The following is a 26,698-nucleotide window of genomic DNA, read 5'->3' on the forward strand; positions in this document are numbered from 1 at the left end:
GCATGTCTCCTGTGTTTAGTGGCTGTTAGAAACATATCTGGCCCATGGAAGTCACTCCTAATGGAAAAGCATTTGTCTTGTTGTAGGAAACCCAATCCTAATATGACAGAAATTTGCATTATTATGAACCTGTTAATGAACTCCTTTGCTTGCTCTTATCAGCCTTTGACAAGAAGCAGGGATTTTTACTCTATATTTGTCCATTTGAAGCAATACTCAGGGAAGTACACAGCTAGATTTTTTTGCTCTGGAGGCTGTAGCTATTATAATAGAAGTCAACAGGGAGGGCTCTGGGCAGCACTTTCTGATGCTTGCCTAGAGGCATTAGAAGAAACCGTTCCTCTAGCCTGGCTGTTTTAAATGCACTGCTCATGAAAAGTCCTGATTTGAGAGTGTTAATGTGCAGCAGGATCTGTGCCCTTCTTGGTAGCTCATTTCATGACCTCCTGACTTTCCAGGTGGTGGGTTTACATGTGCAGATACGAGGGTGTTGTTCATGTGACTGGTGGTCAGGTCACTGTGAAAAGGGAAAGAAAAAAGAGCATTTCTTGCTGTGTCTTTGGTATGGGTGTCCTGAATGGCTGAAATGTGAAGGGATTGGTCTGTCACTGCCTGCTGACATCTTTGCACTACCAGAGCCCTGCCTGCAGGGATTGCCCACATTCTCTATCTGAAGGAAGGAAAGAATGATGTTTCATTTTGTAGATTGAGGCCTGCCCAGAGCCCTAATAAATTTTTCAAGGACCAAGTAGCATGGTTTTGGAGAGATCTGGGTCAGATTGAAATCAAAAGCCCTTAGTCAGAAGGGAGAAGCTGCTGATTCTCCATCCTGGTACTGCCAAGGGTACCAGGATAGCTGGGTGTGTGCCCTGCCCAAAAGGTTGAGGCCTTCTCTGCACGGAGCACAGACTGCTAATGATTTTTGGTGGTAAAGATCCAAACCTTAAGCCTGCTTCAATTATTTCAAAAAGCAAATGCTCTGAGGTTGCCTTTGGATCGCCTATATTACTTTCCAGTCTGTGACAGCAGATGGGCTTCCTATTTCTATTTAATTCTACTTCTCTATAATTTTTCTCCTTCTGCCTCATCTTCAGAGATTGATCATAAGCATTAGAAACTCTTGTAGCTGAAAAACCTTCTTTGAGAGAAGAGACATTATGCTCTGCATTTAATTTACTTTGAACACGAGATGCATATAAAAGTCTGAACCTACAGGTTTAGGCATTCCTGTTACCACATCGCAGCTGCAGGTTATAAATGACTACAGTAGTGTATTGTAGTTTTAAAATGCCCTGCTTATTTTATAATGAGCCCTGGCAGAAACAATGCTAAGTGGCAGTAAAAAGTTGATCCAGAACATGTTTCACTTCAGCCTGGCATATGCTGCCCTGTTAACTTTATGCAGTGCTCGTCAGTCAGGAGGAGACGTTTCTCACAGGAGATGCAGGCAGGAATTACCCACGCTTATGGGAAAGAAGGGTTTATAGTGGGAGCATTATCCAGCTCAAGATTTACGTCACATTTGTTCCAGTCAGTGGTAGTAGGTCATAAGAGCCTTTGCATGAATCATTTAGGCGGAAAATTATTGTTTTATCATATATAAACAGTAGGTTTAATATTTTGCAAAATCGTTACATCAAGCAGTTTTTACAGTTTAATTGACTGTGACATTCTAGTCAGAAAGGGGAAAATAGTAAGTTAGGGCAAATTCTCAAAATCCTCTGTATGCCTGCTAGTCAGAAAGGAGTAAAAAAAGTTAGAAAAAATTAGGGGAAAAAAATCACCAGTACAGATTTAGGCTGTCCCAGAGCACTTAGTGCTTCACCTACACTGCCCTGTTAAGAGCTTTCATTATGGGACCAATTTTTTGAAGTAAAATAAATTCCATTCAGTTGTGGTTCTGATAAACAGATGTGTGTCAGATTTGTAGAGGCTTTTGTAATTTTCTTCATTCCCTTGTTAGTGATTCTGTTCTCAATACTCTTTTGCAGCTCTATCCAACCTTGTGGTTTTCTTCTGCCACGACAGTACTATCCTGGGACTGATCTATTTTTCTATAGGTTTTTATAGTCCCATGTTTTTCTTTCCTGTTGCCAGACACATATTTTGCAAGCATTTCAGAGACCAAGTAGCATGACCTCGTTTGGCTTTTTTGGATTCCTGGACATTCTCTGGACAAAGGTCAATGTCCAGAGAATGGAAATATTCAAAAAACTGGAAACATTATGGCTTAGTTTTTGGCTTTGCACTTCAAATGTGTAAAGAGCTTGTTAGAATTGTAATTGTCCTTTGGATGGTAATGGCCAGACAGAGTCCTGTGGATCTGGAAATTTCATTGAGGGCCAACTTCTTTATAGTGTGATTTTGGACTAGTCTGACTTGCTTAAGCCTGTGCAGGTGTTTCCTGCCATCTAGTCACAGCAGTGAGCTCGTGTGCTGGGAATCAGGGGTGGGACAGGGGGTGCCCCTGTTCTGCCCAGGCCACTTCCACCTCCATAGCCTGAGGATGTCAGGTCACCTCCATCTCGTTCTGCCCTTTCCCCCAGCCTTTGGCCCTCTCAGCTGGGAGCAACTCATGCTGTAACTGCTTGTTGTGGCCCTGCCTGCTTCAGCGGTGTGTGTGGATGCTTCCAGCTGGGAATGCAGTGTGGCTGTCTTGCCCCCATGTCCTCAGGATGGGTGCTGGGATCCGGTCCCAAAACCCTCCTGTCCATGGCACAGGCACTGACATGAAGCACCAAGACATTGCTCATTCCTGCATGTGCAAAATGCTTGGTGTGACATTTTCAAATGTCATCCTTGCTGTGCTCTTACTGGTGCCAGTTTTCATGTGGTTTTGGAGAAAGTAGAGGGAAGGGGTCCTATAGAGCAGTTTTGGAAAGCCTTCCTGTGAGGTTTAGCATCCTTCTAAAGGGTTTTTGGTTTTTTCCAATGGCTTTTGTCCAGCAAATATTTTCATAGAAAATTGAAACAAACATAACTCTCTGGATGTGGAGCCCTATGACATTTTAAATATTCAGTGCGGTCAGTAACATTTTATAGTGACAAGGTTGTGCTTTCTGCATTTGATCATTAATGATTTATGAAAATTCATTAAATGGAGAAGTACAGTTCTCTCTCAGTTGCAGTCTGGAGCCTTCTCTCTGTGCTGACTTGAATGCTCGGAAAAGTCAAAAGTTGCTCAAATTCCTCTAAAGAATTCTGTTTTCCACGCACAGTCCTCAGAAAAATATTTGTTGAGATGAGGGAGGTGCATTTAGTTAAAGAAAAAAAAGCCCCCCCTTTTTTTTTGTGTCACGGCAAACTGGGGTGTCCAGGCCCAGGAGGGTCCCATTACTTGCCTTTAGTTTTCTTGCCTCAGGGTAAATGACCTGGACCTGACAAATTTCCTCATACCTGAGCCTTCCTCATCACCTGAGAGATGTAACTTCTCAGGGAGAGCTGCATGTGGCTGTGCTGGAAAATCCTGTCACCTTTGGATGGTGCAAACAGTTGTTGAAATGAATGCTAAACTTGGAAGAACTTTAGTTGTTTTTCAGCCTTTCATCCTGCAGCAAAATTGATCTTACCTCTGTGTTTAATATTAATTGGATAGTTGAAGACAATAAAAATTATATGGCTTGTCTTCAGTAGTCTTCTGATGATTTTATCTTGTATACCTTCACTTTTTGTTCCAAGAAGCAGTGCCTTCTTATTGGCTTCCCCTCATCCACTTTCTATGTTCACACAAAACTAAGAATAAAACTTACAGAAAAAGAAATTACAGGTTGAGTTTTCAAATGTGTTTAATGTGGGAATAGAAATTTATCCAACTTAGATACGTTGATTTGGAAAGTATATTACCATCTGCCATCTGAAATATCAGGTTTGATTTTGGTATTTCAAGTTACATGCCCGATATGTCCACAATCATCAATCTCTTAGAAATGTAGGCTTCTATGAGAAGTTAAAAGTTAAAAAGTGGTGTAAAAGGAATGTGTGTTACACATGGCTTATATTTTTAAGTGTGAATAGCTTTTACAAGAATTGATCTATTAACAGATTCCAGTCAGTTCTAACAGGTCTGTTACATCTTGCTGTAAACTGCAATGAAGTTTTGTGCTAACTCTAAAGATTTCATATTTAGCTTTAGATCATGCCATCATTTAGATTATACATTAACTAGTGTAATTGGTTAGAAACATGTTGCTGTTCCTGCATTTTTTTTCAAAATGTTGCTTGAACACAATTTTCTTTATTGTCAAGGTCTCTTGTCTGGTATAGCCCCTGTTGAACGTGAGTGAAGAAATCTGTCTTGGGAGTTTGACTTCAGCCTGTAACTTTGAATCTGAGACAGCAGCTTCTGAGGCAGAGGGTTACGGTTTTCTCCCTGACAGAACGTGGGGGACTTTTCAGACGCTGATGTTATCCTGCCAGGGGTTGCAGGTTGGGTCCTCCTCTTGCTGGCCACCATGCCACTGCTGCTGAGCTTGGCAGTCCCTGGTGTGCCACTCTGTAGGCTCCATGTGCTGCCTCCAGAGGTTGTGGTGTAGTTTTTTTTAGTTTGTAAATTGCTGAATCCATATAAACTCCTCTTGCTGTCAGCGCTTTGTGTCAGTTCATGAAACTCTGAATTTCAGATGTCACACTGGATTTTAGCCACCTGCCTGTTGTTCCACATGCCATATTCTTTCTGTGACTGGTACAGGTCGAGACCACACATTTGTTGCTTCAGTGCATTAATGATCAAATACCTGCTTTATCGACCCCCTCAAGGTTCATTACTCCATCACTTAGTTATAAGCAATTAACCACATGAGTGGATCCTTTTCCAAGCTTCTCTGTTCCTGGCTGTCATTGCCCGTAGATCATGGATAGGATGGACAAACAAACTCCCTTTTTCAAGTACTTTTTCCTTTTGCACCATTTCTTTTGTGCCAGTCTTGATCTCTAGCAGTGCTTGGTCTTTTTGGTTTCATCACAGAGGAATCTGATCTCATGAGATTCCTGTATTACAAGTGAAGGGTTTTGCAGAGGGTTGTTCAAAGTTTCCAGGTTGGCTTCTAGTGTGAGTAGCTTCACTAGGATTAAGTTAATCTGCATGAATGAATTTTGTGTCTCAGCCTCAGATCTCTTTGGTCAGCTCTATAAAAGTACTTTTTTTATGTAGCACTCTATGCTAAAGCATTACTCAGCCTCTCCATAATACTGATAATAGTACTAATCTTGAAAGAGCAGACCTTCAAAAGAGCTGGGTGCACTTTTTTCTTGTTGACTTTGTTGGGAACTGGGAATACAGCACTCAACCTATAGGAATGAGTCCAGATGAAACTCCAGACAGGCTTTCATGCACCATTTGAGCACTACTTGGTTGGCAAAGTTTTTTTCCTTGGTACCTAATAACTGGGTTGCCGCAGTTCTCATGAGAAAATCTCTATTTGTATTGTCAGGGTATGAGAAAATTGAGGGTGTGTATGCAACTGGGAGTGCCCTGTTGCCATGTATGCATATCTATAGTTGTAAAACATGATCTATGGCAGCTCAAAATTTAAAATTTGGTGGCATCCTAGGAAAACCTAATTGTGCTTGCGCTTCATTACAAAGCTGTCTCCCTTCCTGGAATATATTTTAGCTAATTAGTTGGAAATGTCAAAGTAGTATTTCAGATGACAGAAACATCATATATTATCATACATGAAGCAATTAACTCTTTTGACAAATATTTATTGTGGTGTCATCTTTAATTAAATCTTCAGTACTCCCAGACAGAGAGCAGGTTCTTCCGAAAAGGAGGCTTCCCAGCACTGTCAATGAGCATTTGACTGATGGGGCTTAACTGAACTCAGTACTTGAAAGAGTTGGTGGCCTAAACATAAAGATATAGACCTGACACACTTTCACAATACAGATGTCTAAAATTTTGGCAAAATCTCAAAACAATTACCCCCTTCCAAACTGTGTCTCAGACACTGCAAATGCTTTATGCTGGAGAAGATGCATCTCCAGTCTCTCCTGTTCTTCCACTGGAATGGTTTTGCAGGAAAAAAGTGTTGTACACTTGTGCTGCTAAGAAAAATAATACTGAAAATCAGGGCTGTATATATTTTTCTAAAAAAAATCAATTTTCTTTTATTTAGTTCTTGGGGTTATTCATGTGGAAACACATTACAAGTGTGACTGTTTGGTTAGTTCCTCTTAAACAGATAGGTCTTGTAGGTGATGTGCCACTGAGAAATAATTCTTGACAGTCATAACTGAGCCAGATAAACAGTTCTGCTAGCTCTCAAATAGCACTGTAAAACAAAAGGGTTCTGCTTATCGTTTTCCATTTCTTCATGCCTGTCAAACTATTTAACTGTGCATTACTCCTCACAAAGGTTCTCTGTGCTTTTCTGCTCCTCTGCTGCAGTCATGGTTTTTACTTTCTCTGTTGCTGAACCTACTGTGGTACACCTGTCCACCTGTATCACTCCTCACCTGCTGACCTTTGCCTTCACCCTTGCAAAGAGTCTCTTTGGAAGTGCTGTGTGAAGTATTTCCCTGTGATGGCCAGGTATTGAAGCGTACTAACCTCTATGTATGTTTTTATTTTTATCAGGGAGAAGCAGCACCAGAAAGTGGCCGAGATGTTCCCAGTGCTCAGATCAGCTCAGGGCAGCCCAGCTCCGACCCTGCGGGCGGCGCGGCGGCGTCCCAGAGCGTGGTGGCTCCAGCCGGGGTCTCGGCAGGCACCTCGGCTGCAGCTTCCTTCTTCATAAGGTAGCGTGTCTTTTGCTGATTGCATAACTGCTCGTGGGTCTTCAGACAGTTGGGAAATGTTATTCAGTCTTTGCCCAGGTGCTGGTTGCTGAGGGGTGGAATTGGTCTCCTGGTTGTGGCTGTGGCTTTCTGCTGCCGCTGGAGAGCATGGGTGGGATGGGGACACCCCGATTCTCTCTGTGGGGACCTGACCACAGGGACCAAAACCCAAGGAAACCTGTGTTGGGCTTTATCTAGTCCTTAATGGCCATCTTCACCACAAGTCTGCTACTCTGTAGGTTTCCTTGGAGCAAAAGCTGAAGTAACAAGTCTTTTTCTCTCAGATCTAGAGTTAAAAAAGGTATTTTTTATTCAGTCGCATGGCATATGTGTCCAAAAAAAGTTTTTCCATGGTTGGTAGAAACAGTTAAAACAGTTTGACATTCTTCTTTTAGCAGTAGCCCACAACAATTTCTTTTTTTTTCCATTCTGGTGTCTTATAACAAAAATATGTTAGTTTTGTTTGGATGTTTGTTGTAATTAGCAATGTTGATTAAATGTAATACACTGTCAAGCAGATGGTACTTAAAACAACAAAACTCAGGGCTTTGTACTTGCATTCCAGCTCCTTTTTTAATTCTGAACTGAACATATTTTGAGACAATATTGAAAAGCGTATGCCTGTGAATGGCACTAAAGTAAAATTTATGCACTAAGAATCCCTTGCAGAACGTAATCACAATGGTAATTGTATTGTTCCCTTTTCACTGGTCTTTAAAACGTTTTATACCATTAAATAAATGATGTTTACTATAAGTTACAATCTCAGAACGAGCTTGACTTTGCAAGTTCTGTTTTTTTAAAAGAACGTAGTACAATGATTTGAAGTGTCAAATGCCTGCGTGTCACAGTCTGTCTGTACACTGGAGGTTGGGAAATGACTGCCCCAAGAGCTCTGTGTGTAAGTTAGGGGATTGTCTCTGTGCTGAGGGTTTGAAGTCAACACAGAGGAATGGTGGCCTGCAGATGATTTGTTCCATTCAAAGATAGGTATCTGAAATAATCAGTGGGAATAGAAAAGAAAGATAAAGGGAGAAGCTCAGACATCTCTTTTCTTGTTTGATTACCTAAGCAATGACAGATGGATCCTTTCCAAAATACTTAGATAGGACTGCAGCACAGCTTTTGTTACTGTATTTCATATTGTGGGCATGATTTTAGCTTAATCTACTTTGGATTTATGTCAGTGTTAATTTCTATGTCATAAGAAAATGCAGATTTTTCCCTTTCACTGGGGAAGCCAGGAAATAAAATACCTTCCTTAAACCGGAGAGAAAGAAATCAGTGCCTTATAGTATAAAAAAATACCCAAAATATTTTCTCTTAGTGATGCTTTTGTTGCTGGTCAGCAAAACTCAGTTCTGTTTTTATTGTAAAGTGAGTGTCATTGACTTAATTCAAAGGTTCTTGAAGTCAGGCAGCAAGACTGCAAATGACATCATTGTATGTTGGATCAGGCCCTAATTGCTTCTCATGAATCTGTCTTTGCCTTGAGTGAATCAGAATTTTATAGCTTTAGCAGCTCTGTGCTAGCTAAAACATTTTAAAATCCCATTAGTATGTTGCTTATTCCCTACCCATGTTTCCTGTATTCAGAATTGATTCTCTTGAATTTTTTAACTGATGGACAGAACTGATGGAAATTTTTGTGCACAAAGCACTTTTGTTTCTTATTTTGTTGTTGTTGAAACACAAGAAAAAAAAATCTCACAATGATTTTGTGGGGGAGAGAGATCCATCATTGATCCCTGGCACTTGTTGAGCAGATTCTCAGATGGGTACAAGGGCATGGCCAGGCTGCTCCCCCAACTTTGGCAATTACCTCAGGAGAGGTTCCTATTGTTCCTTCTCTTTTGACTCTTCTGCCATTGGGACCTTAATGGATCAGAGTTTCCATGCTGAGTCCTCCACCCTCAAGCCATGCAATCCAATCAGCAGGAGGGGAAAGGAAGAGGTGGAAATCCTCAAGGATGAGTGAGAGATGACACAGATACTGGCAGAAATGGCTTTTCCAGGAACCACAGGTATTAGGATATCACCAGTTTGGGGGGTTTTGTTCAGTTAATGGGCTCTCAGGCTTCTTTGCTTCAGCTCTTCCCTGTCTCCTTCCCTTTGCACAATCCAGCCCTGAACTTGTTGAGGAAGAAGGCCATCCCTGCCTTGACTCTTTTGCAGCAGCATTCACTTGTGTCTCCTTCATCTCTCTGTTCAGCTAATCCTCTCTCAAGAAGCACCTGGAGATGAAAGAAGAGTCATGGCTGTAGTGTCATTCTGTAGTCCCCATTCATTGTATTTGCTGATTTTTTTGCCATACTGAAACTCCTCAGCCACTTGAAATCTGAACTTCATAGCAAGGCCAGTGTGTTATTCACGTTATGCAGAGCCTGGCAGATTTTGTTCTTGTTATCTACTGGAATAAATGCAGTTAATATATTGACAATCACACAGACCCATATATTTATTTTTTTGCAAATCACTGGCCTCTCTTTGACCAAGTCTTCTGAGGACCTTCAACTGTTTACATCCTCCTTTTGTAAGTGGAGCTGTGGTTGAAACTCTGGCTTGTTAAAAGGGCTGTTTTGCCTTAGGAATAAAGTCACTAGGCAAAAATATGCCTATACGTTAATGTCCAGTGTATTAGGGTGCAGGATAAGTTATTTTGGAAGACAGAGACTTCATAGGGTGCTTGTAGAAACTGCATCTGTAATTTCCTGAGCCACAGCAACACTAGATACAGGGTTTTTTTTCCACATGAATAAAGTATTCCAATCTTATTTTTTCATGAAACAGCATTCACTGTGTTTGTACAGGTCCAAGCACAAATAGCTTTTGGGTTGTGACATGGTTTCCTGACCACATATAAATGGCTTTTTCATGTTAAAACTGGAGTTTCTCTTTGCTGAAATAACACCCTTACACTCTTGCTTGTGGACTGGTTTGTGCCTCGGAAGGGAGATCCATGTTGAATTTTTTTTGTTAGTTGTTTTTTTTAAAGTCCAGTTTGTTCCTTGATGAGAATCAGTTTTGTGTTTGTAAGGTCACAAACTCTGAAGACAGAGAAGAGAGTCACATTCTCACCTGGAAAACAATAGCTAAGAGATGCAACAAAGAGGATACCTGGTCATAAGAGGTCCCCATGGTTAAAATGAGTATCTTTAAGATATTCTTTACAGGGAATGCACTGATTTTTTAAGCATATGTGCAGCCCAAATCTACATATTCATCCAAAGCTCTTTCTCATTGGAATGTCATATTTAATTTCTTCAAGCTTAATTATGTTCTGCTTTAAAAAAAAGGTATTTTATTCATTACCAAGAAATGCAGAGAAGCGCTAAGTATTCAAAATCAAAGCCAAATATTAAAGAGAGCAGACAGAAGCGTATTAAGAAATTAAATCAGTTTTAAGCTTTTTTCCTCACTGTGATCTGTCACAGAAGGAGGAAAGCTTTGATTAACATCTGACTGTGTCACGCAAGCAAATTGCCAGACATTACTCAGTGGTTGTGTTACCAGAGGATTTAGCAGAAAATGGAGCTTCTCAGTAGGTCACTGGCAGAACGAGAAAGCCAGGGCGAAAAGCACAGCTTATGTTCATGGATGGCTGTGAAGAGACTCCCAGTTCACCCTTACATTTCAAGAGAAGTTTATTCTTGCATTCTTCAGATTTAAGAAGAATGCATCTGGCTTTGTCCCTTGGTGGGGCATGAACTGTGCCTTGCCTAGTGCTCCACACTTTACACCTGTTTCCAGGTGGGTTTTATGTATAAGGAACCTGAACAAACTTTATATTACTAAGGGAAAATATGTGAGATAGTTGTAGGACCCTTCTGTGGGCTATGCTTGCAGCTAAGTAAATATTGGCATATTTTGTTACAAAGCTGTAATAATCTTTATAGCAAAGTTGGGTTTTCTTGTCACGCGAACAGCGGGGAAGACAGGAAATGGTGTTTGCAAGATCAGGCAGGAGAAGGGCAGCAAGGAGGAGAATGGGCATGCACTTGGGAAGAGGTTAATGGGCTCTCTGACAAAAAAGAAAATACCACTCCCTTGGGAGAAGAATCAAGACCCCCAGTAAATCGAAGCTGTCACCATTAACGTGCCATTTCCGCCTGCTGGTGGTTGGTGACAGTGGTGGCAGCAGGGGCTGTGCAGCTGGGTGGGGGTGTGGGGTTTGGAGAGCAGGGATACCTGCCCTCAGTGCACAGGCTGGAAGGAAGATTTGAGCAGTGACAGGGCAGCAAGGAGAAATCAAAACTGTTTAGAAGAAAATATGTACCTAAGCAAGCAATCCTGAGCAGCACTAAGCAGCAGACAAACTGCATTACTTCTAAAATTCTCACCTTGTTTGATGTTGATCTTTTCAAACTGATTTGCTTACAGGGTTGCATTTGCTGCTGTGGGACTGGTGCCTTTGAAGTGGGGAAATAAGTGTATAGTTGCAACTCCTTTCCCTTGTATCCACCTGCTTTTGTTTGAAAAATTAATGTTCCAAACATAGCACTCACTAGTTTTCAGGTTTCTAAATTATTTGTGATGTTGCTGGTCTTTGCTAGATTAAAACCATTTAAAGTAATAAATCCAGAGAATCACAGTGGTGACTCACACCCATTATCCTTCCTCTCTCGTCATCCTCCTGCATGTTTGGGAAAGCTGTGTCAATTTAGGTATGATATAAAACATTGCACATGATATGCTTTGTGAAAGCAGAATTTCTTAACAAAATATGCAATCTCTGAGTAATGTAATTGAACATCTGAAGAGTTAAAATAAGCATAGTTGTCTTTTACTGGAGTCAGGATATTCCATCATATTTTAATGCCTGTGAATTTGGATTAAAGAATCTAATTATTCACTAATGAGCAGTAATGGTACATATAAACTAAGGGTCACTATCCTATTACAGGCACCTGATGGTTCACTGATAAGCATTTGGTCATTAGATTGACCATAAAATACAGTCAATAATTGAGGTTACTCATAGAGCAGACACCTTATCAGCTTTAGGCATGGTGGGACAGCTTGTCAGTACTCTGTGTCCTGATTGTGCTGTGACTGAGCATATGATTAGGGTATTGAAGCAGTTTGTATCTAATGAAACTGCAGGAAAGGCAAAGCAATATTAGCACAACCACTAAATGACTGATGTGTTTTTGTTCCAAGTCTTAGACACTTCAATTAGTTCCAATAAACTCTGATCTAGTGTAGTGGTAGGCAGAGAATTCAGATATTTTATGTACAAGCTTTCATTATAATAGTCCAAATTTGTAACATTTGGGGGACAGATGAAATCTGAGTGGCTTTGAATAAGAAATGGTGGAAATAATAAAGCTTGTCATTACTGGTTTTACTTCATTTTTTTTAGTTTTATTTTTGCATCTTTTAAATGTAGTTTACTGAGACAATGCCTAAGTGCCTGATTTAAAAGATGGAGCTGCTGGCAGCAAAGTAGATGTCCATATTTTGTTTTAAAGTCCATTCATGCAGTTTATCTAGGCTTGTGCATATAGATCTAAACTTGGAATGTGTTCTTTTAGCATTTTATACCATATGGAACATTAGTCAAATAGTCTCATCTTGAAAGCTTTTGTAGAGATATTGATTTTGCTGTGCTTCAAACTGTTGCAAAGAAAATAACCTCAGAACCTATTCTTTTATGATTTCTTTTCTTTGAGGATGCCTTAACATTCATAAATTATTTAATATAGTGAAAGATGCAAAATGCCTTTTGTCTTTCTGAACTGCTGTTCAGGCTTCTCTGATGCGACCTTGGAAAGTAACCATAGAAACATGTTAAAAGCATCAACTGAAAATCAGTAGTTCAGTTTGACAGTGATGCAAATTCTGTGAAAGAAGATTATGATGTATTAGGAACACTTGAGGCATATATTACTGCTAACCTGTTAAACCTAATTATTCCATGACTATCAGTACTTTCAGAATTTAATGCAGGGGAAAAAGGCAAAAAAAAAAAAGACTAACTTTTTTTTAAATAAGTTGCCATGTTTAAGATGTTTCTAGGTAAATCACTTCAGCCTGTCATTCTCTGTCCTGTTAAAAGCAAGAATTATATTTCTCTTAAGCTCATAATGTAGTTCACAGTTCCCTGGATTTAATAGCTGGAAACTTCTGCTCAGTACCCTGCTGGGGTGCCTGGGTATCCTGGCTTTGTGCAGAGCTGGCACAAATTAAATCTCTTTGACAGGCAATACCTGGGTTATGAATAAGTAGTAGTTCATCAAAAGGTGAAGAAAATCTGTGATTCATTGGATCCTGAGTTAGAGATTTTTGTGCTGACCTGTGGTAGTTAAGCTAGTCTGTGAGGCTGAAACAGAAATCCCTGCTGTAGTTGCAGGTAACCACAATAAATTCTTGATGAATCATGGGTCAAGAGAAGAAGCAGAGTCACTTGTTAAAGCTTCCTCAGTAAGCATAACCCCCGCCCAAGAAATCCTGTGTTGATGTGATTTGGGAAAATTTAATTTGAACTAGTTACCTCAGAAATTGGGGTACAAGCCCTTCCTGATTAGGGCTGCTTTGCTGGCAGATACACTCAAACCCTATGCATGGTTTGTCCCTTTTTCACAGTGCCATAGCAGTGTGATGGGAGCTGCAGGGCTCCTCAGGGATGTGATGGCTTGCTGGCATTAATGCAGCCCAGCAGCCCCTCAGTGCACCATCCCTTCTTTGTTAAATGCCCCAAAAGCCCCACTTTCTCTTGCTACCACTTGGTCACTGCTCAGGAAAGGTGGCTGAGAAATTTGCAGCTTGAGGGAGAGCTGTGGATGAGCAGAGGAAGGGGAGCATCCAGGTGTTTCAGGGGCAGCCAGATACATTATTAATATTTCCTCCTTAATGAGTCCTTACTCTGGATTTAGAGTAGAGGACTGGAGCAGCCTGATCCTTGCAGGGGGATGTGTGGGGCTGGAGAGGGGATGCCCTCCTGTCCCCTTTTCCTCTCTGCATGGGCCAGGGACAGCAAGATGTGCAGATGTGGAAATGGAGAGGGAGCAGGTGTCACCAGGGGCTGGCCTCGTCTCGCCTGTGCCGTGCCACGCTGCTGGAATGTGGCTGCTCCCTGTCCCCAGAGAGCAAATGTGACCCACATGTCTCACAGTGGGGATGGGGCAGGTTGTGAGGCTTTGTGCAGTATCTTGTATCACTTAGGGCAGCTTAAGCTTTCCTAGTTGCTGTGGCAGCATAATACTGCCTATAATTAAGGACAAACAAAGAGTGTATGCTTTAGGTATATCCCATTTCATGTTAGCCTGTGAGGAGGATAAATTGGGAGATAAGCCTGAATTTATTAGGCTTTGTTCTTGGAAGCACAAATGACTCTCAGGACAGCGTGTTTAACAGCAGAACATCATTACCAGTATCACTGCTAATACAGCATCATGCATTTACACACTGCATTATTGGCATGTGGTGAGTCAGGCGCCCTGCTAGGAACAGCTGATCTGTGATACTGTGAGGCTGGCGGGGCAGAGGTGAGACACTGAGCTGTGCTTCAGCAAAGGGAGAGGTGAGGAACCTGGAGTAGCTGAGAGAAGAGGGAAAGTAGAGTTTGGACATGAATAGTGCTGAGTTGGAACGCTGTGCGAAGCATGAAAAGGTCCCAAAGGCCAGCAGATCTGGGGTCAGGGTATGCCTGTTGGTTTAGAGGGGTGAGGCACTGAATGATCAGCCAAGGTGGAGAGCCCATGGTGAGGGTTTGACACAGTCTGAGAGGGAGCTGGGTGATGACCAGGTGAAGCAGGACTCAGCATTTGTGAGTCATTGCCTTGGAAGACGAAGCTCCTGTATGGAGTGTTAGTGTTAGGGGTCATGGTATGGGAGAGATCATGAAAGACAGCAGTGTCAGGGAGATGTTTGCAAGGAGAAACCTCTGTTGGATAGCACAAGCTCTAGGACTTGTGTGTGAGCAGGTTGGACTGTGCAGGAGGTGGCAGAATAAAGCTAGGAGGGAGCCTGGTGCCAACCAGATTGGCAGGAAATATGAAGAGGAAGAGGCAGAAAAGAGAGGGAAAAGAAAAGACAGGGAAAAATGGATCTAGTAATGTGGGGACCATGGGATGAGGTCAGGATTTTGGAGAGGATGTTCTAGATCTTAACTCCAGCTTGAGAGCAGAAGCAGAATTGGGGCACAACAAAGCACTTCCAGTGTTTTCTGCTGACCAAATACCTTAAAGATCTTTATAACTTGAAGCCGCACCTGAGGAGCATGATTTTGTCAGCCCTGAATGCCTTGATGAATGATAATACAAGAGGTTCTGGAGCAGCAGAGGCAGCCCTCCCAGGAGATGTGGTGACTTTTTGAGCTGTTGTAGGTGGTTCAGTGCAGACAGTGGTTGCAGTGGTTGGGCCTCGGATTAGCTCTATATGCTGAGGCATTCTTGATGCCCATGAGGAAGAGAAAAGAAGAATAATTTAAAACAGATGTGCCCATAAGTAGGGGAGAATCTATGCCTTCAGAGCTACCAAGGTATGCATTTATTTATGGGTGTAAATGGTGTTCAGTGGATTTTAAATTAGGAAAAGATATGAAGTACTTGACTGGAGTCGTGCAGGTATTTCTTCTTACTTTGTTCTGTCTTGGATCTTCTTCTCACTGGGACTTAATATTTTCTCCCTTAATTTTTTTTTCTTTTTTGTTCTATATGACCCTTTATTTTCTCCTTCCTCCCTAGCTGAATGCACTTGATTATTCTGTTTTCCTGAGTGTATGGAATCTCACTGCTGCCCAGCTACCAGCGTCTCTCTTTCCCTTTGGATTTTTCCTTTCTTTTCTGCCCTTCCTAGCTTGCCAAGAGGAGCACTTCTCCTGCCTCCCCCTCAGCCCAGCCCTCCCAGTCTGCCTGCTTTTTTGGTTCCTGGACTCCTGAACACCAGCGCTTGCTCTGACTCCGTTATTTGGGGCTCCTCAGCTTGGCAGCAGTAGCAGCTGCACTGGTGGTTTTTCTGCAGTGGGAACAGAGCATTCCATAGGTAAAATGATAATGGTGACTTTCCTGTGGGGATGTAATTTGACAGTTTGCACCTGTTTTACAACTGTACTAGTGACTTGCAGACTCTTCCAGTAACATATTTAACTATTTTAATACCATTGTTAAGACAGAGAGACTTAGCAGGTGAAATAATTTAAAATCAGACTGATAGTTAATTGAATATTTAGCTTTTGCGGCTAACTTGGAGTCAGTCTAACATTCAGGTTATGGTTTGCAGGGCAGATGGACTTTGAAGTGTCACTGTCTCTTTTCAGAGCTAAACTGCTTTGCTTACTTGTGCTTGTTGCAAAATGAGACATCCCACATTATCATTTATTACAAAAATAAAATGTCAAGTCAAACAATGCACCAGCACTATAGCTCCAGTGCTTGATCAACTGCAGGATTACTCTGATGCTACTTTTTAATTCTCTATGAAATACTGAATTTTGGCTTTCTGAAACTCCCTTCGTCCTTCCTGCTGGAGTATGGAAGATGTTTATTTTGGCAGGACATTTCAAAAAGCTTAGTCAGTATCTCACTCATCATTAGTTAGTGCTGCTATTGGGTTTGCTTTCTGCTATGTTTGGCTTTTTTGTGTCCTCAGTGTTGGAGCTCACTTATTAAGAAGCACTTGCCCTCTGGAGGAAAGGACTCAATGGATGTTAATCAGCATATAATAAATCTAATCTAAATGTTATTAGTGAAGCTTTCTGGACTTCAGGGCAAGCTTCAGAATATCGTTTGATAATGTGTCTCAAGCAGGTCTTCAGGACTTGCTCATTTTTACTGAAATTTGAAGTTACCATCTTTGGGTCAGAAGCAGTCAGATCTCTCCATCTGCAGTGATGGAAAAACATGCATATCAAATTTTCCTGCCAAGTTCTATTTCAAAGGGCACTGCAGTATCAGCCTGTTATACCTCTGAGAAGTATCACTTCAGAACTGATGTCAGTTAAATAAATCATAGTAACCCTGGGTTTAGAAGCCCATGTGTCCCTCCTCTGTTTAAAAATACTCATTGTGTAGGCATACTACTTCTGTACTTGGATGATTTCCACTGCATCATTTAGTGCTGTCAGTGACCATTTAACTCACTAACAGTAGGAATAAGTAAATGCCCCCCTGAGAAGTTATTTGCTTGGCAGTATAGGTGTCAAGCCTTTGACTAAGCATCTGAAATAAAACCCAGCTGAAGTGGGAATGGATCCTCTGTGGATTTTTTAGATGTGCAATAAAATATGGAACTAAGGGATCTGGGATTGATGAGAAAGGTATATCTGTGGGGATGGTGTGTTGGGTCAAAGGAAGGTAAAAGGAAAATGTAACCCACTTCAGAGCTTTTATTGTAAAGAGGGCACTTTATTCACAGATGGTAACTTGTATTCAGACTGCTTTATGCAATCAGGAACATGGAGATACTGAATTTCTCCCTCTTTTGGTCTTTCTCTTTCCTGTCAGATATTTGTCTGAATCTGGTGTTTCAGATGAGCCCTTGTTAGCCATGTCATGTATTTTATCTCACATCTTTTCCATTTGCAAATACATCTACCTCTTCCCTGGAGTAGCCTGAATGAGCAGAATAATTTTTGTATACCAGAAGCTCATACTGCAAAGCAAAATTTTAAGTTATCAATTTAAGTGTTCTGTAGTAAAGGGCTGGTTAGCACCATTGTTTCAGGTGCATTACTTTGTAGTTTTAAAAATGTCTTTCCTACTTTTTCTTGACAGAATACAAATGAGACTAGAATTCTATTTTGCTCAACCTGACTATTTCATGCATCTGTGTCTTACTGGCAAATAAGCCCAACTTTTTTTTGCCTAAGGAGTGAGCTTAGATTGATGTGGCTCTGCCTGCTTTAGCTCAGCTCATGAAACAGAGTGGGGAAATGTTGCTGACATTCAGGTAGCTGTATTTTCAGTGCACAGCTATCCATGCATTGTGCAGCCCAGGAACTGACATATTTCTGTATTAAGTGTTGACAGTCTTGCTTACTTAAAGATTAACCTACACAGGTTTTCAGCAGTTTGTCATATGGTACAGTTGTAAACAGCAAGTGTGGAAGTGCAGCAATATGTTCATCTGCTCTTGCTTTGTTTAACATCCTTAGTGAGCAGAGCGGGAAATGGTATGTGGCAGGCTGCTGTGACTGGCTGTTATTCTGATATATATATATATATATATATATTTATATATTTGTCAGTTCCTGAACACTGATTCTGGCTGCTAAAGCAATGTTCTTTGGCCAGAAAAATGTCTTAAATCTACAAGCTGAAGAGAACACGGAAGTGACAATTTTTGTAGCAGTAACCTCAGAAGCCGCTGGTTTGGGAGAGCAGGAAAAATGGTTGGAGTTCAATTGTCAGTGCTTGTGAGGATCTGCCCTTTGGTGTTTCTGTGTTTCTTAGACTTGGGGAAAAATTACATAGAAGTGTGGTGAAAACTTCTTCTTGGATACCTGTATGCAAATGGCTTGAACATTTGAAGATGGGCTAGATTGGTTGCTTCTGTTAAGTTAATAAACAGCTGAGTGGAGGGACCACCTCTTGGGTCTCTACAGCACGAGGGAGCTCTTCTGATGTCAGGACTACCTTGCAGGTTTGTTTTAGCTTCTCATCTTCTGGAGATTGTTTTGAGTTTCTCCCAAAGTGGCTTTGCTTGGTCTGTACTGTGCCTGAATTCAGGTGAGCCTTGATTATTGCTCACTGATGCACAAAGCCTTTATTCCATACTTCATGAAGTTTTGAATGGAACTGGGGACAAGCAACAAGGGTGGTCAGAAATCAAGGAAACCTGACCTGTGAGGAGAGGTTGGAAGGATTGGGACGTCTTAATTTGAAAAGAGAGGACTGACTACGGTGTGGTGTGGTGGTTTTCATCCCGGTAACAGCTGCTGCAGGAGATGGAAATGAGCTCCTCTGCCTGCCTGCTGGTGAGGTGAGGGGAAAAATAAGGAACGGGAGGCACGAGGTGTGAATTTTCTAAGAGTGAGAGTAGTTAAAAACTGTCTAGTAAAAAACTGTGAGAAGTTGATGTTCCTAATATGTCAACACTGCTGATTTTTATTTCTGCCTTGCTGATTTTAATAAGAGATAGTAAGAGAAAATTACAAGGTCAAAGTGAGAGGGTGAAATTCAAGTCTGAATTGCAAGATTATGCTATGTGCATGAGGCAAGGCATGAACTTTGTCTCAAATTGGAGATACTTGCTTTTACAGTGTTGGTGAGGTAACATCCTTGAAATATTAAATGTGGTTTGACATTTTGGAATGTTTCAGAATAATGGGTTTCTATTGAAACTTTATTACCCTCACCCATGATAAAAATGCCATTGTTTGAGGCTGTGCATTGTGATCCAGATGAACTAATTATTTATTGAGGAAGTCAAAACACAGAAATAAGGAACATTAATTGTTTGTTCTTCCTGGCAGTGCTTCTCAGCAACATTGCTGGGACAGCGAAGCAAACAAAGGTTGGTGCAGAACTTGTGTCATGATACAAAGTGGGGAAAGTGTTAAGTCCTCCAGAAACTGGACATCTATCACAGGAACCTAGTAAGCTTGGGGGAGGAAGAGACCATACCCTCAAAGTTTATCATATAAACTTTATAAGTGGCTCCTTGGACAAAATTTACTCTAGAAATGCAGATGGTGCCTGTCCTTTCCAAATCTTCATGATGTATTGAGACATTCCTGGTTTTCTCTTTAAAATTATGTTTTTTAGATCACATTATGTTTTCCAAGGTGAATGCTGTTAGTGGAAACAGATACCTTGTTGGTTTTTAATTTTGCTTGTGGTTTTGGGTAGCAATGGCATTTTTTTTTTCATTGTGCTACCTTTCTGATTTTTGAACTGCAAATCAAACAGCAATAATAAAAATAATAATGCCAACCAAGTTTATCCTGTGAGTTGTGGAAGGCTTGGGACAGGGTGCTGGAAGATGTATTGTAGGACATCCGTCTATTTGTTGCCTGTTTTGATGAGTGATTAAGGAAACAATAACTGGAACTGCAGATAGGATGACAGGCTGTGACTTTCCCACTGCTTCCTTTGGAACTGGTGGGCAGCAGGAAAAGATTGGGATATTGGTTATGTGGGGGGGTTTATGCCTTGTTGAGCTGAGAACTGGGAAAGCTTGGGAAAGCTTGGCTTTAAAGTCGACTGGTTCTCACTATAAGCCTGCATCCATAATTTTCCAAACTTAGGAGATGGCTCAGATCAGGATAAAAATCACTTCCATGATGTCTGTCAAGGTCAAATGAAAAGTCTTAAGTAAGCATACTCTTGTGTAAAGTCCAGAGTTCAAGGTATTTAAGGCTTGGACCGTGCACTTGTTTGGCCTTGACCCTTTCAGTGAAGCCCTTCAGCATTTTCACAATGTGAATAATGATAGTGATCTCTGAAAGATAAGACTGGCCAGGAACAATAAAACTGTTAATATTTAATGAGTCATGTTGAAATGAATGTGCAGAAGTTTTCTTTTATTATTCTTGTCAGTGAAGCTTAATAATGGGAAGCAGGAGTTGCAGTTCTATTTCTGATTTGTGGCAGTTTGTCCATAAATGTGCTGTGTCCATTAAGTCCTCTGCCTTTATCTCAATTTACTCATTTGTAGTATGTGTCCCAGAGTAGATTTCATAGCTCTTTTCCTTCTGAAGGATAATAAAATTCACGAAGTTTTAGGAAAAAAATTACAGCTTTGCATAGTTATGAAAGTTTCAAATCTAATTTTCTTTTTTTTTTTGGAGAAATTATGCTCAGAAGGAGTGCCTTAGGGATTTAAATTGTGCTGTTTACTTTCACAGCTATAATGTGCAGAATGTGTGCAGGGAGTGTAAGCTAGAAGCAGCTTGCTGTACATCAGAATATCTGAAATGTCATGCTAACAACATAGGCAGAATTTAAAATTAAAAATGGCACGGCTCTTTCAGCGAGCAGGCTCTGTAGCTACTGTTGTTGCACAGTCTTGTTCCCTAGGTGCTGAGCATTATGTAATTGATCTGGCTGTGGTTTTCCTCACTGGTCTCATCCATGCATGGCAGAAAACCTAGTAATCTGTAAATCGTGTGGGGGAAAGAGCAGGTTAGAGACTGTCCCTTGTCATTTGATATTTGAGTGCCCCTGCATGTGCCATATATTAGTTTTATTTTCTACCATGACGCCTAGCTATGAGGAAAGAACTCTCCAGAGTCTCTTAAAAGACATCTTCTATTAAAGAGGGAAAGAGTTAAGCAAAATGCAGACAGTAGATCTCACAGCTGGAGGTAAAAGCAATATCCATGGATGTCTCTCATGCTTTAATTGGAAGAAAAGCATGAGAGTGTGGGGTTTAGTTTCCCTTGTAGGAGTGTTTTGTAGAAGAGTGGTTGTGAAGGCTGAATGGGGAAAGAGAAGAGAAGTGGAAAGTGTAAAACTCTAACAGAGCTATGACAAATGTTTGGCACATGCCCGGAGAAACAAATGACTGTAATGCTTATGTTTTGTGTAGAATTCCCTAAAGGTCATCATTTTCCCTGCGAGGAAACAGAAGTTGATACGGAACAAGGTCAGGCAGCCCATTGTGATGCTGAAAGTGTGTGTGAGGGCCTCCTGTGCAAGATTAAATTTGAGAAAAAGAAGAAGGTCAGGCAATGGACATGGCACCAAATTAGGCTTCCTACAAAAAGTGATCTGATATGAGCTTGAGTTCTTTCTGGTGCTAAGCAAAAAGGGCCCAGTTTAGGAGAACTTTTACAACCTCTCCATGTACCAAATTCCCCCTGAGAAAAGGAATTCTGGAGAAAAGACACAACTGAAAACTTGAGTGTAAATTCAGAAATGTGTTGTTGGCTAAGGACTGCAAAAAGTCTGGCACTCTGGAGTGTCTCAAGACTGCCTCCATGTAAATGCATTCTCTCGTGAATTTTACTGAAGTAAAGAGGTTTCTGAAGTTAAATTCTGCTTGATTTATTTGGGCCCATGCCCAGACCAGCTTGGCCTATATTTTGGCCAAATGAGTAGGTGGCTGGCTTGCCACCAAGTGTATTGTTTGTTCTGCAAGAAGCACGTAGGGATTGATGAGTGTTTCTGTTGTGCTCTTTGCTTGGACCTGTCCAGGAGCCCAGGCAGAGCATGTGAAAGAGGCTGCACAACTGGCTTTCTGTTAAAGAGCTGACTGTGCTTTTTATAGGAGCTGAGGATGACTATTACTTGAGTTCATATTCATAATCTACAGCTTGATAGTGATGTTTTGTTTTGCCTGAATTGCCCTATGCTTTCAATTAGATCCTTACCCTTTCCCTTTTAGAAAAAAAAACTCAAAACAACAAACAAAATCAAACCCAGCAAGCTGTTTGATACTGCTTTTGCAAGTTGTCTGTGGTGTTCCAACTCCAGAAATAAAACCTTGTTTTAATGTCAGGCAAAGCCATTCTTGCATTCAAGCACAGAGAGGTTGTAATTAAGCTTTGTGCACTGTTACCTGACAAGAGATGCTTTTTAAGTGTGAACCACACACATCATTATTAATGCAGTTGGCTGGTTGCCCATCAAAGCACTGATTATTTTCTACAACAGCTACTCCAGTTCCTCCTGCTTTCAGTTTCCTGTTATCTCACATGGACATCAACAGTCCCTTTGCCAAATTTCTTAGTAAAATCATCGCCATCGAAACTCACAGGAAGAGGATTTATCAGTTAATTGCTTTAGGTAGCATATGCCACTGTCCTTTGAACAGTGGAGGTGCTGGAAGGTTACACACACTGTCAAAGTGAACCAGTTTGAAAGTGGCTCTGTCTTGGTGCAGAAGTTAAGGCAATTAGTAACAGATTCAGTATCTTGGATCTGCTTATCAAAATGTCCCACAAATGTGCTACTGAGGTATTTTGAGAAATGCTATACTTCTAAAAAGTGGCATTTTCTGTTCATTTTTTTATATGTGTTGCTTAGCTTGGCCTTTTTGGGTGCAGTTACTCCTTGAGTGTATTGCTTAGTTAGCTGCTTGAACACACAATTCCTGGGTAAATTTGTCCTTTGTATCTCATTCTCTTTCATGTATGTTTCCCAGAGGAGCTCCTTCAGCCAGATCTGTTGCAGGAGTAATTATTTCATCAGGATTTAATGTATATCTTGATTGCACTTTGAAGACATTCTCTTGAGGAGTTTTTATAATTTCAACAAGGGATCATAGCATGTAAACAAGAAAATAAACATTATCTTTCATATTAATCAACAAGACAATTAAATAATAAGCAGGGTTGTTAATTGGTACTTGGAGATAGATGCTAATGACTGTCTTGAGTTCCACAATGACAGTACCAACAGGTAGAGACTCTTTTCTGCACAGTAAAGCTGCATATAATTTAGGAGGCATTACGGTTTTAATGTGCAGCTGCAACCGCAGTGAAGCTGTGCAACTGTGTTCCTGGTGTCCTATTTCAGCATATGTTTTCCTACTGAATGAAGTATTAGCAAGGAGATTTGAGATTTAGGCAGGCTCATTGCCACCAAACTCTTGAGATTCTGTATAAACCCACGCTTGTGGTATTTTTCTTCGCTGTGGGATGCAGTTCCTGCTGGTTTCAGGATGCAGTAGGAGTCAAAAGCTGCTTCTTTCCTCAAAGGCAAAGGTCCAACTTGTTCCTCAAAAGACAGTGGCTTTGGGCTCCCTCTGAGTTTGGAACTAGAGCCTCATTTTTTCATCACATGAATCTTTGTCTTTTTCTCAATACCATAGTGTTTATAGAGGGAGAAGGATGCATGTAGGGGGTCTGCATCTGTAGAAGTTGAAATAAAAAGGTTCAGGAGTTTAACACACACACAAGTTTTGGAATACAGAGAAAAGTACTGGAAGTTTTGGAGATCTGTATTGAGAGTCCTGCTGTTGTACTAACTAGCTGTCTAATTTTAACTCAACTGTCCAGTTTTGCTCCTCAGACACATCCAGTTTTTTGTACTGTTGCTCATTTGAAGCCAATAGTGCATCTGGAAGAAACTGTGCAGCCCTTCTGCTCTTGGTGTTAATTTTTCTTTCTAACCTGCAATGAATATAAGCAAAGGAGCAGTTTCCCTCTCTGAGCAGCTTACTAAGCTGACTAAGCCTGAAGCTGCCTGGCAATGGTGACAATATGCATGGCAAGGTTGGGGTTCTAGATTTCCCCTTGATTCATCATGGCAGCAAAACACTGCCTTGGTTTCTCCGTGGGTCTGTTGCTTATAATACTTCACAGATGCTAGTGCCAGTTTTATCTCACTGAAAAGTACTTGGAATCTTGGGCTGAAAGACATAATGAAAATATAAAGTAGTCATTTTATAAAGATACTTATTAATTTGTTCAAAGTGACAAGCCCTGCTATTGCAAGCATGGAGCAGAATAGTGGTTTGTCCCCAAAAGACTTGCTGGCATCAGCAGTGTGGTCTCAGCACGTCCCCAGATGCTGGCAGTGGGACACCCTGTGCTTTTGCTGCCCTAACAGTCATTCAAAGGAATGCTAGAAGGTAACAATTTGGATGCTTTTATATATCTGTGGATGGACAGTCAACTGACAGTCTCAGGGTCAGATCACAAGTGTCTTTTTCGGGTAGTAAATATGTCCTTGACTTTGAGAGAACTGAGATTTCACCCTCATTGCCATGCCCAGTTGCCCAGCATGTGCTTGCCAGCATATATATTTTAGCCTGATTAAAATAATCACTCTGCAGGGTGAGTTTTATTTTCTCATGTGGGTTTTGATGTAGGGCAGAGTTTCTGTTTTGGTTTCTTGCTATATTGTTTGGTGCTGCTGATGGGGAATAGCAGAAAAAATAGATTATGTTCCTATTTTTACTCAGAAGGAAGAATATTATAATTTTAATTGTATGTTCTAATTTTTGCTCCTTCTTCATCTTTTATGTTTTGAAATTCTACATTTCAAAAGCAGGATCATTATCATTCAGCACATTAAATTGTGTCTTTTAATAGCTTTCCATTTTAATGCAAAAGAATGGAATTGGGGAGGCAAAACCAATCTGTCTTGAAGGAAATTTCCTGTTATCCAAGGATTTTCTGTGCAGCCAACAGGAGAGGATCTTGAGCTCGGCTGACTTGGAGGGCTGTCCTGTGCCTTGAGTAACTTGTAGAGTACAAAGAACCATTTTCATAATGTTATTACCAGCAAAGTCCGTCTGGTTCTGCCAGTGACAAGGGGATTTTTTCAGTTTTTTATTACATCAGTGAGATGTTAGTTTTTTAGGATTCAAGTGTCAGGCTGTTGGGGGAAAGAAAGACAAGTTAGATTATAATTGCAATTTTGTAGGTGGAGAAATTAACAATATTTTGCCAGTAATTTTTCTACCCATATTTCCTTTTTTAGTGGCTTGTCCTTACGAAATCCGATTAGAATGCAATGACTTGATTTGTTAAGCAGGCAGTGATGACAATGAGCATCTGTTTGTCTGGTTCAGTTTCCTGTTAACACCTAAGTAACATTGTCCTTTCTTGCTATTACTTTTATACAGAGCAGCACAGAAGCTTAACCTGTCTTCAAAGAGAAAGAAATGCCATCCACCCCTGCCACACACACACGACTTCTCTATTTATGCTACTAACTTCAGTGGCATCCTGCAGCTCTGTCCTCCCCCAGCACCACCATGCCTTCTGAGAGCTGTCTCCAAAATCAAGGACAACCCTGGCATTGGAAAGGTAACTTTGGATTTCAATATTTTAAAATATTTTTCTAGACAAATTTTAAGTGGGCTGGAAGCTTCCGGCCTAGAACAGAGCTGGATCGACTCAAGAAAAGGGTCTTGGGATAGAGAGAGAATGAATGTGCCTGAGTGCTGTTACCTCCTGTGGACTTTGCAAAGAGTAAGAGTCAGAATTTCATATGACATCTGAACCCAGTGGTCGGTTTCCTTTGACATCCAAACCCAGTGCCCACACAGGCTTCAGCTGTGGGAGAAGTAGTCTCTGTGTTGGCAGCGGGACTCAGGCACTGGTGCTGTCTCTCTGCTGAGGTTAAAGAGATATGCTGGGGGGGCTTTGTTTTCCTCTGCTTCACATGTCATTGTAAGAGTATGGAAATGGAGTAGCAGTCTCGCCAACTTAGGAAATGCAGCACCTTTGAAATGAAAAGTTTGGGCTAAGTTTATCTAAAATTAATTAAGATACAACCCAGTTACTTTATTCATATTCATAGCTGTTTAATCACCCACACAACAGAGTCGGAATACTTATTTAAATAGGGTACAAGAGATTAGTGTTTGAAGATAGAATTGAAGTATGTAGTGTGCACAGGAGAGCTAAAATATGCACCTAGAGTAACTATACCAATCAGCATTTACATAAAGAGTTTGTCAGCCTAAATACCTGGAGCTGACACTTGTTTACAGAGAATACTCCGAATTTCCTAACTGAGTTTGTGCTTAATGGAAAATATAGGAGTCATCTGGGCTATTTTAAGAAGGTGAAAAGTCACAGAGGAAAATGGATTGGTTTTTTTTTTCTCCTGCTTTTCCAGTATTTTGGAAAAGAGCATGGAATGATGGAATACAGTAAACCAGGCACAGTAATTTAGACATGCCCAGGTAGAGGAGTGTTTGCTAAGGAATGTCCTTTCTATGTATGACTTTTAACAAAACTAATTTTTTGTGCCTGTTTTTTTTTTCCTGTGTGACTCAGTACTTGGCCATGGCACCAAGAATAGCAGGGAGCATTGGCATTTCTGAGGCACTTTGCCTTAGGAAGACCTTTAAAGTATGATTGTATATCCTTGTGCCTACAGCTCAGTAAAACTGTCTCTGCACTTCTTGCCTGCAGCTGTGTGCAGCCAAGAGACTACAGACTTTTTTCCTGTGCTTTTAGGGAGGCTGGTGGAACTTCCCAGCATGACTTGTAGCTCATGGAAAGCACTGGTTTATCTGGTGTCTTCAAACAGATTAATAAAGTCTATGATCAAGTACATGATTCCAGAGGACAGGA

The 26,698-nt window shown here is 40.9% G+C and overlaps 1 protein-coding gene across 3 annotated transcripts in view; it reads left to right on the plus strand.

Annotated features, from left to right (window-relative positions):
• KIF26A (kinesin family member 26A) overlaps window positions 1-26,698 on the plus strand; it is a 93,836-nt gene that overhangs the window by 40,234 nt on the left and 26,904 nt on the right. For all 3 annotated transcript variants that reach the window (XM_038138396.1, XM_038138397.1, XM_038138398.1), the window contains 2 exons: window positions 6,578-6,738; window positions 25,237-25,420. In XM_038138396.1, the coding sequence (XP_037994324.1) occupies window positions 6,578-6,738; window positions 25,237-25,420 (345 nt within the window). The remainder of the gene's footprint in view (window positions 1-6,577; window positions 6,739-25,236; window positions 25,421-26,698) is intronic.

Source organism: Motacilla alba, chromosome 5 (assembly GCF_015832195.1).
Source record: "Motacilla alba alba isolate MOTALB_02 chromosome 5, Motacilla_alba_V1.0_pri, whole genome shotgun sequence".
Lineage (NCBI taxonomy): Eukaryota > Metazoa > Chordata > Aves > Passeriformes > Motacillidae > Motacilla > Motacilla alba.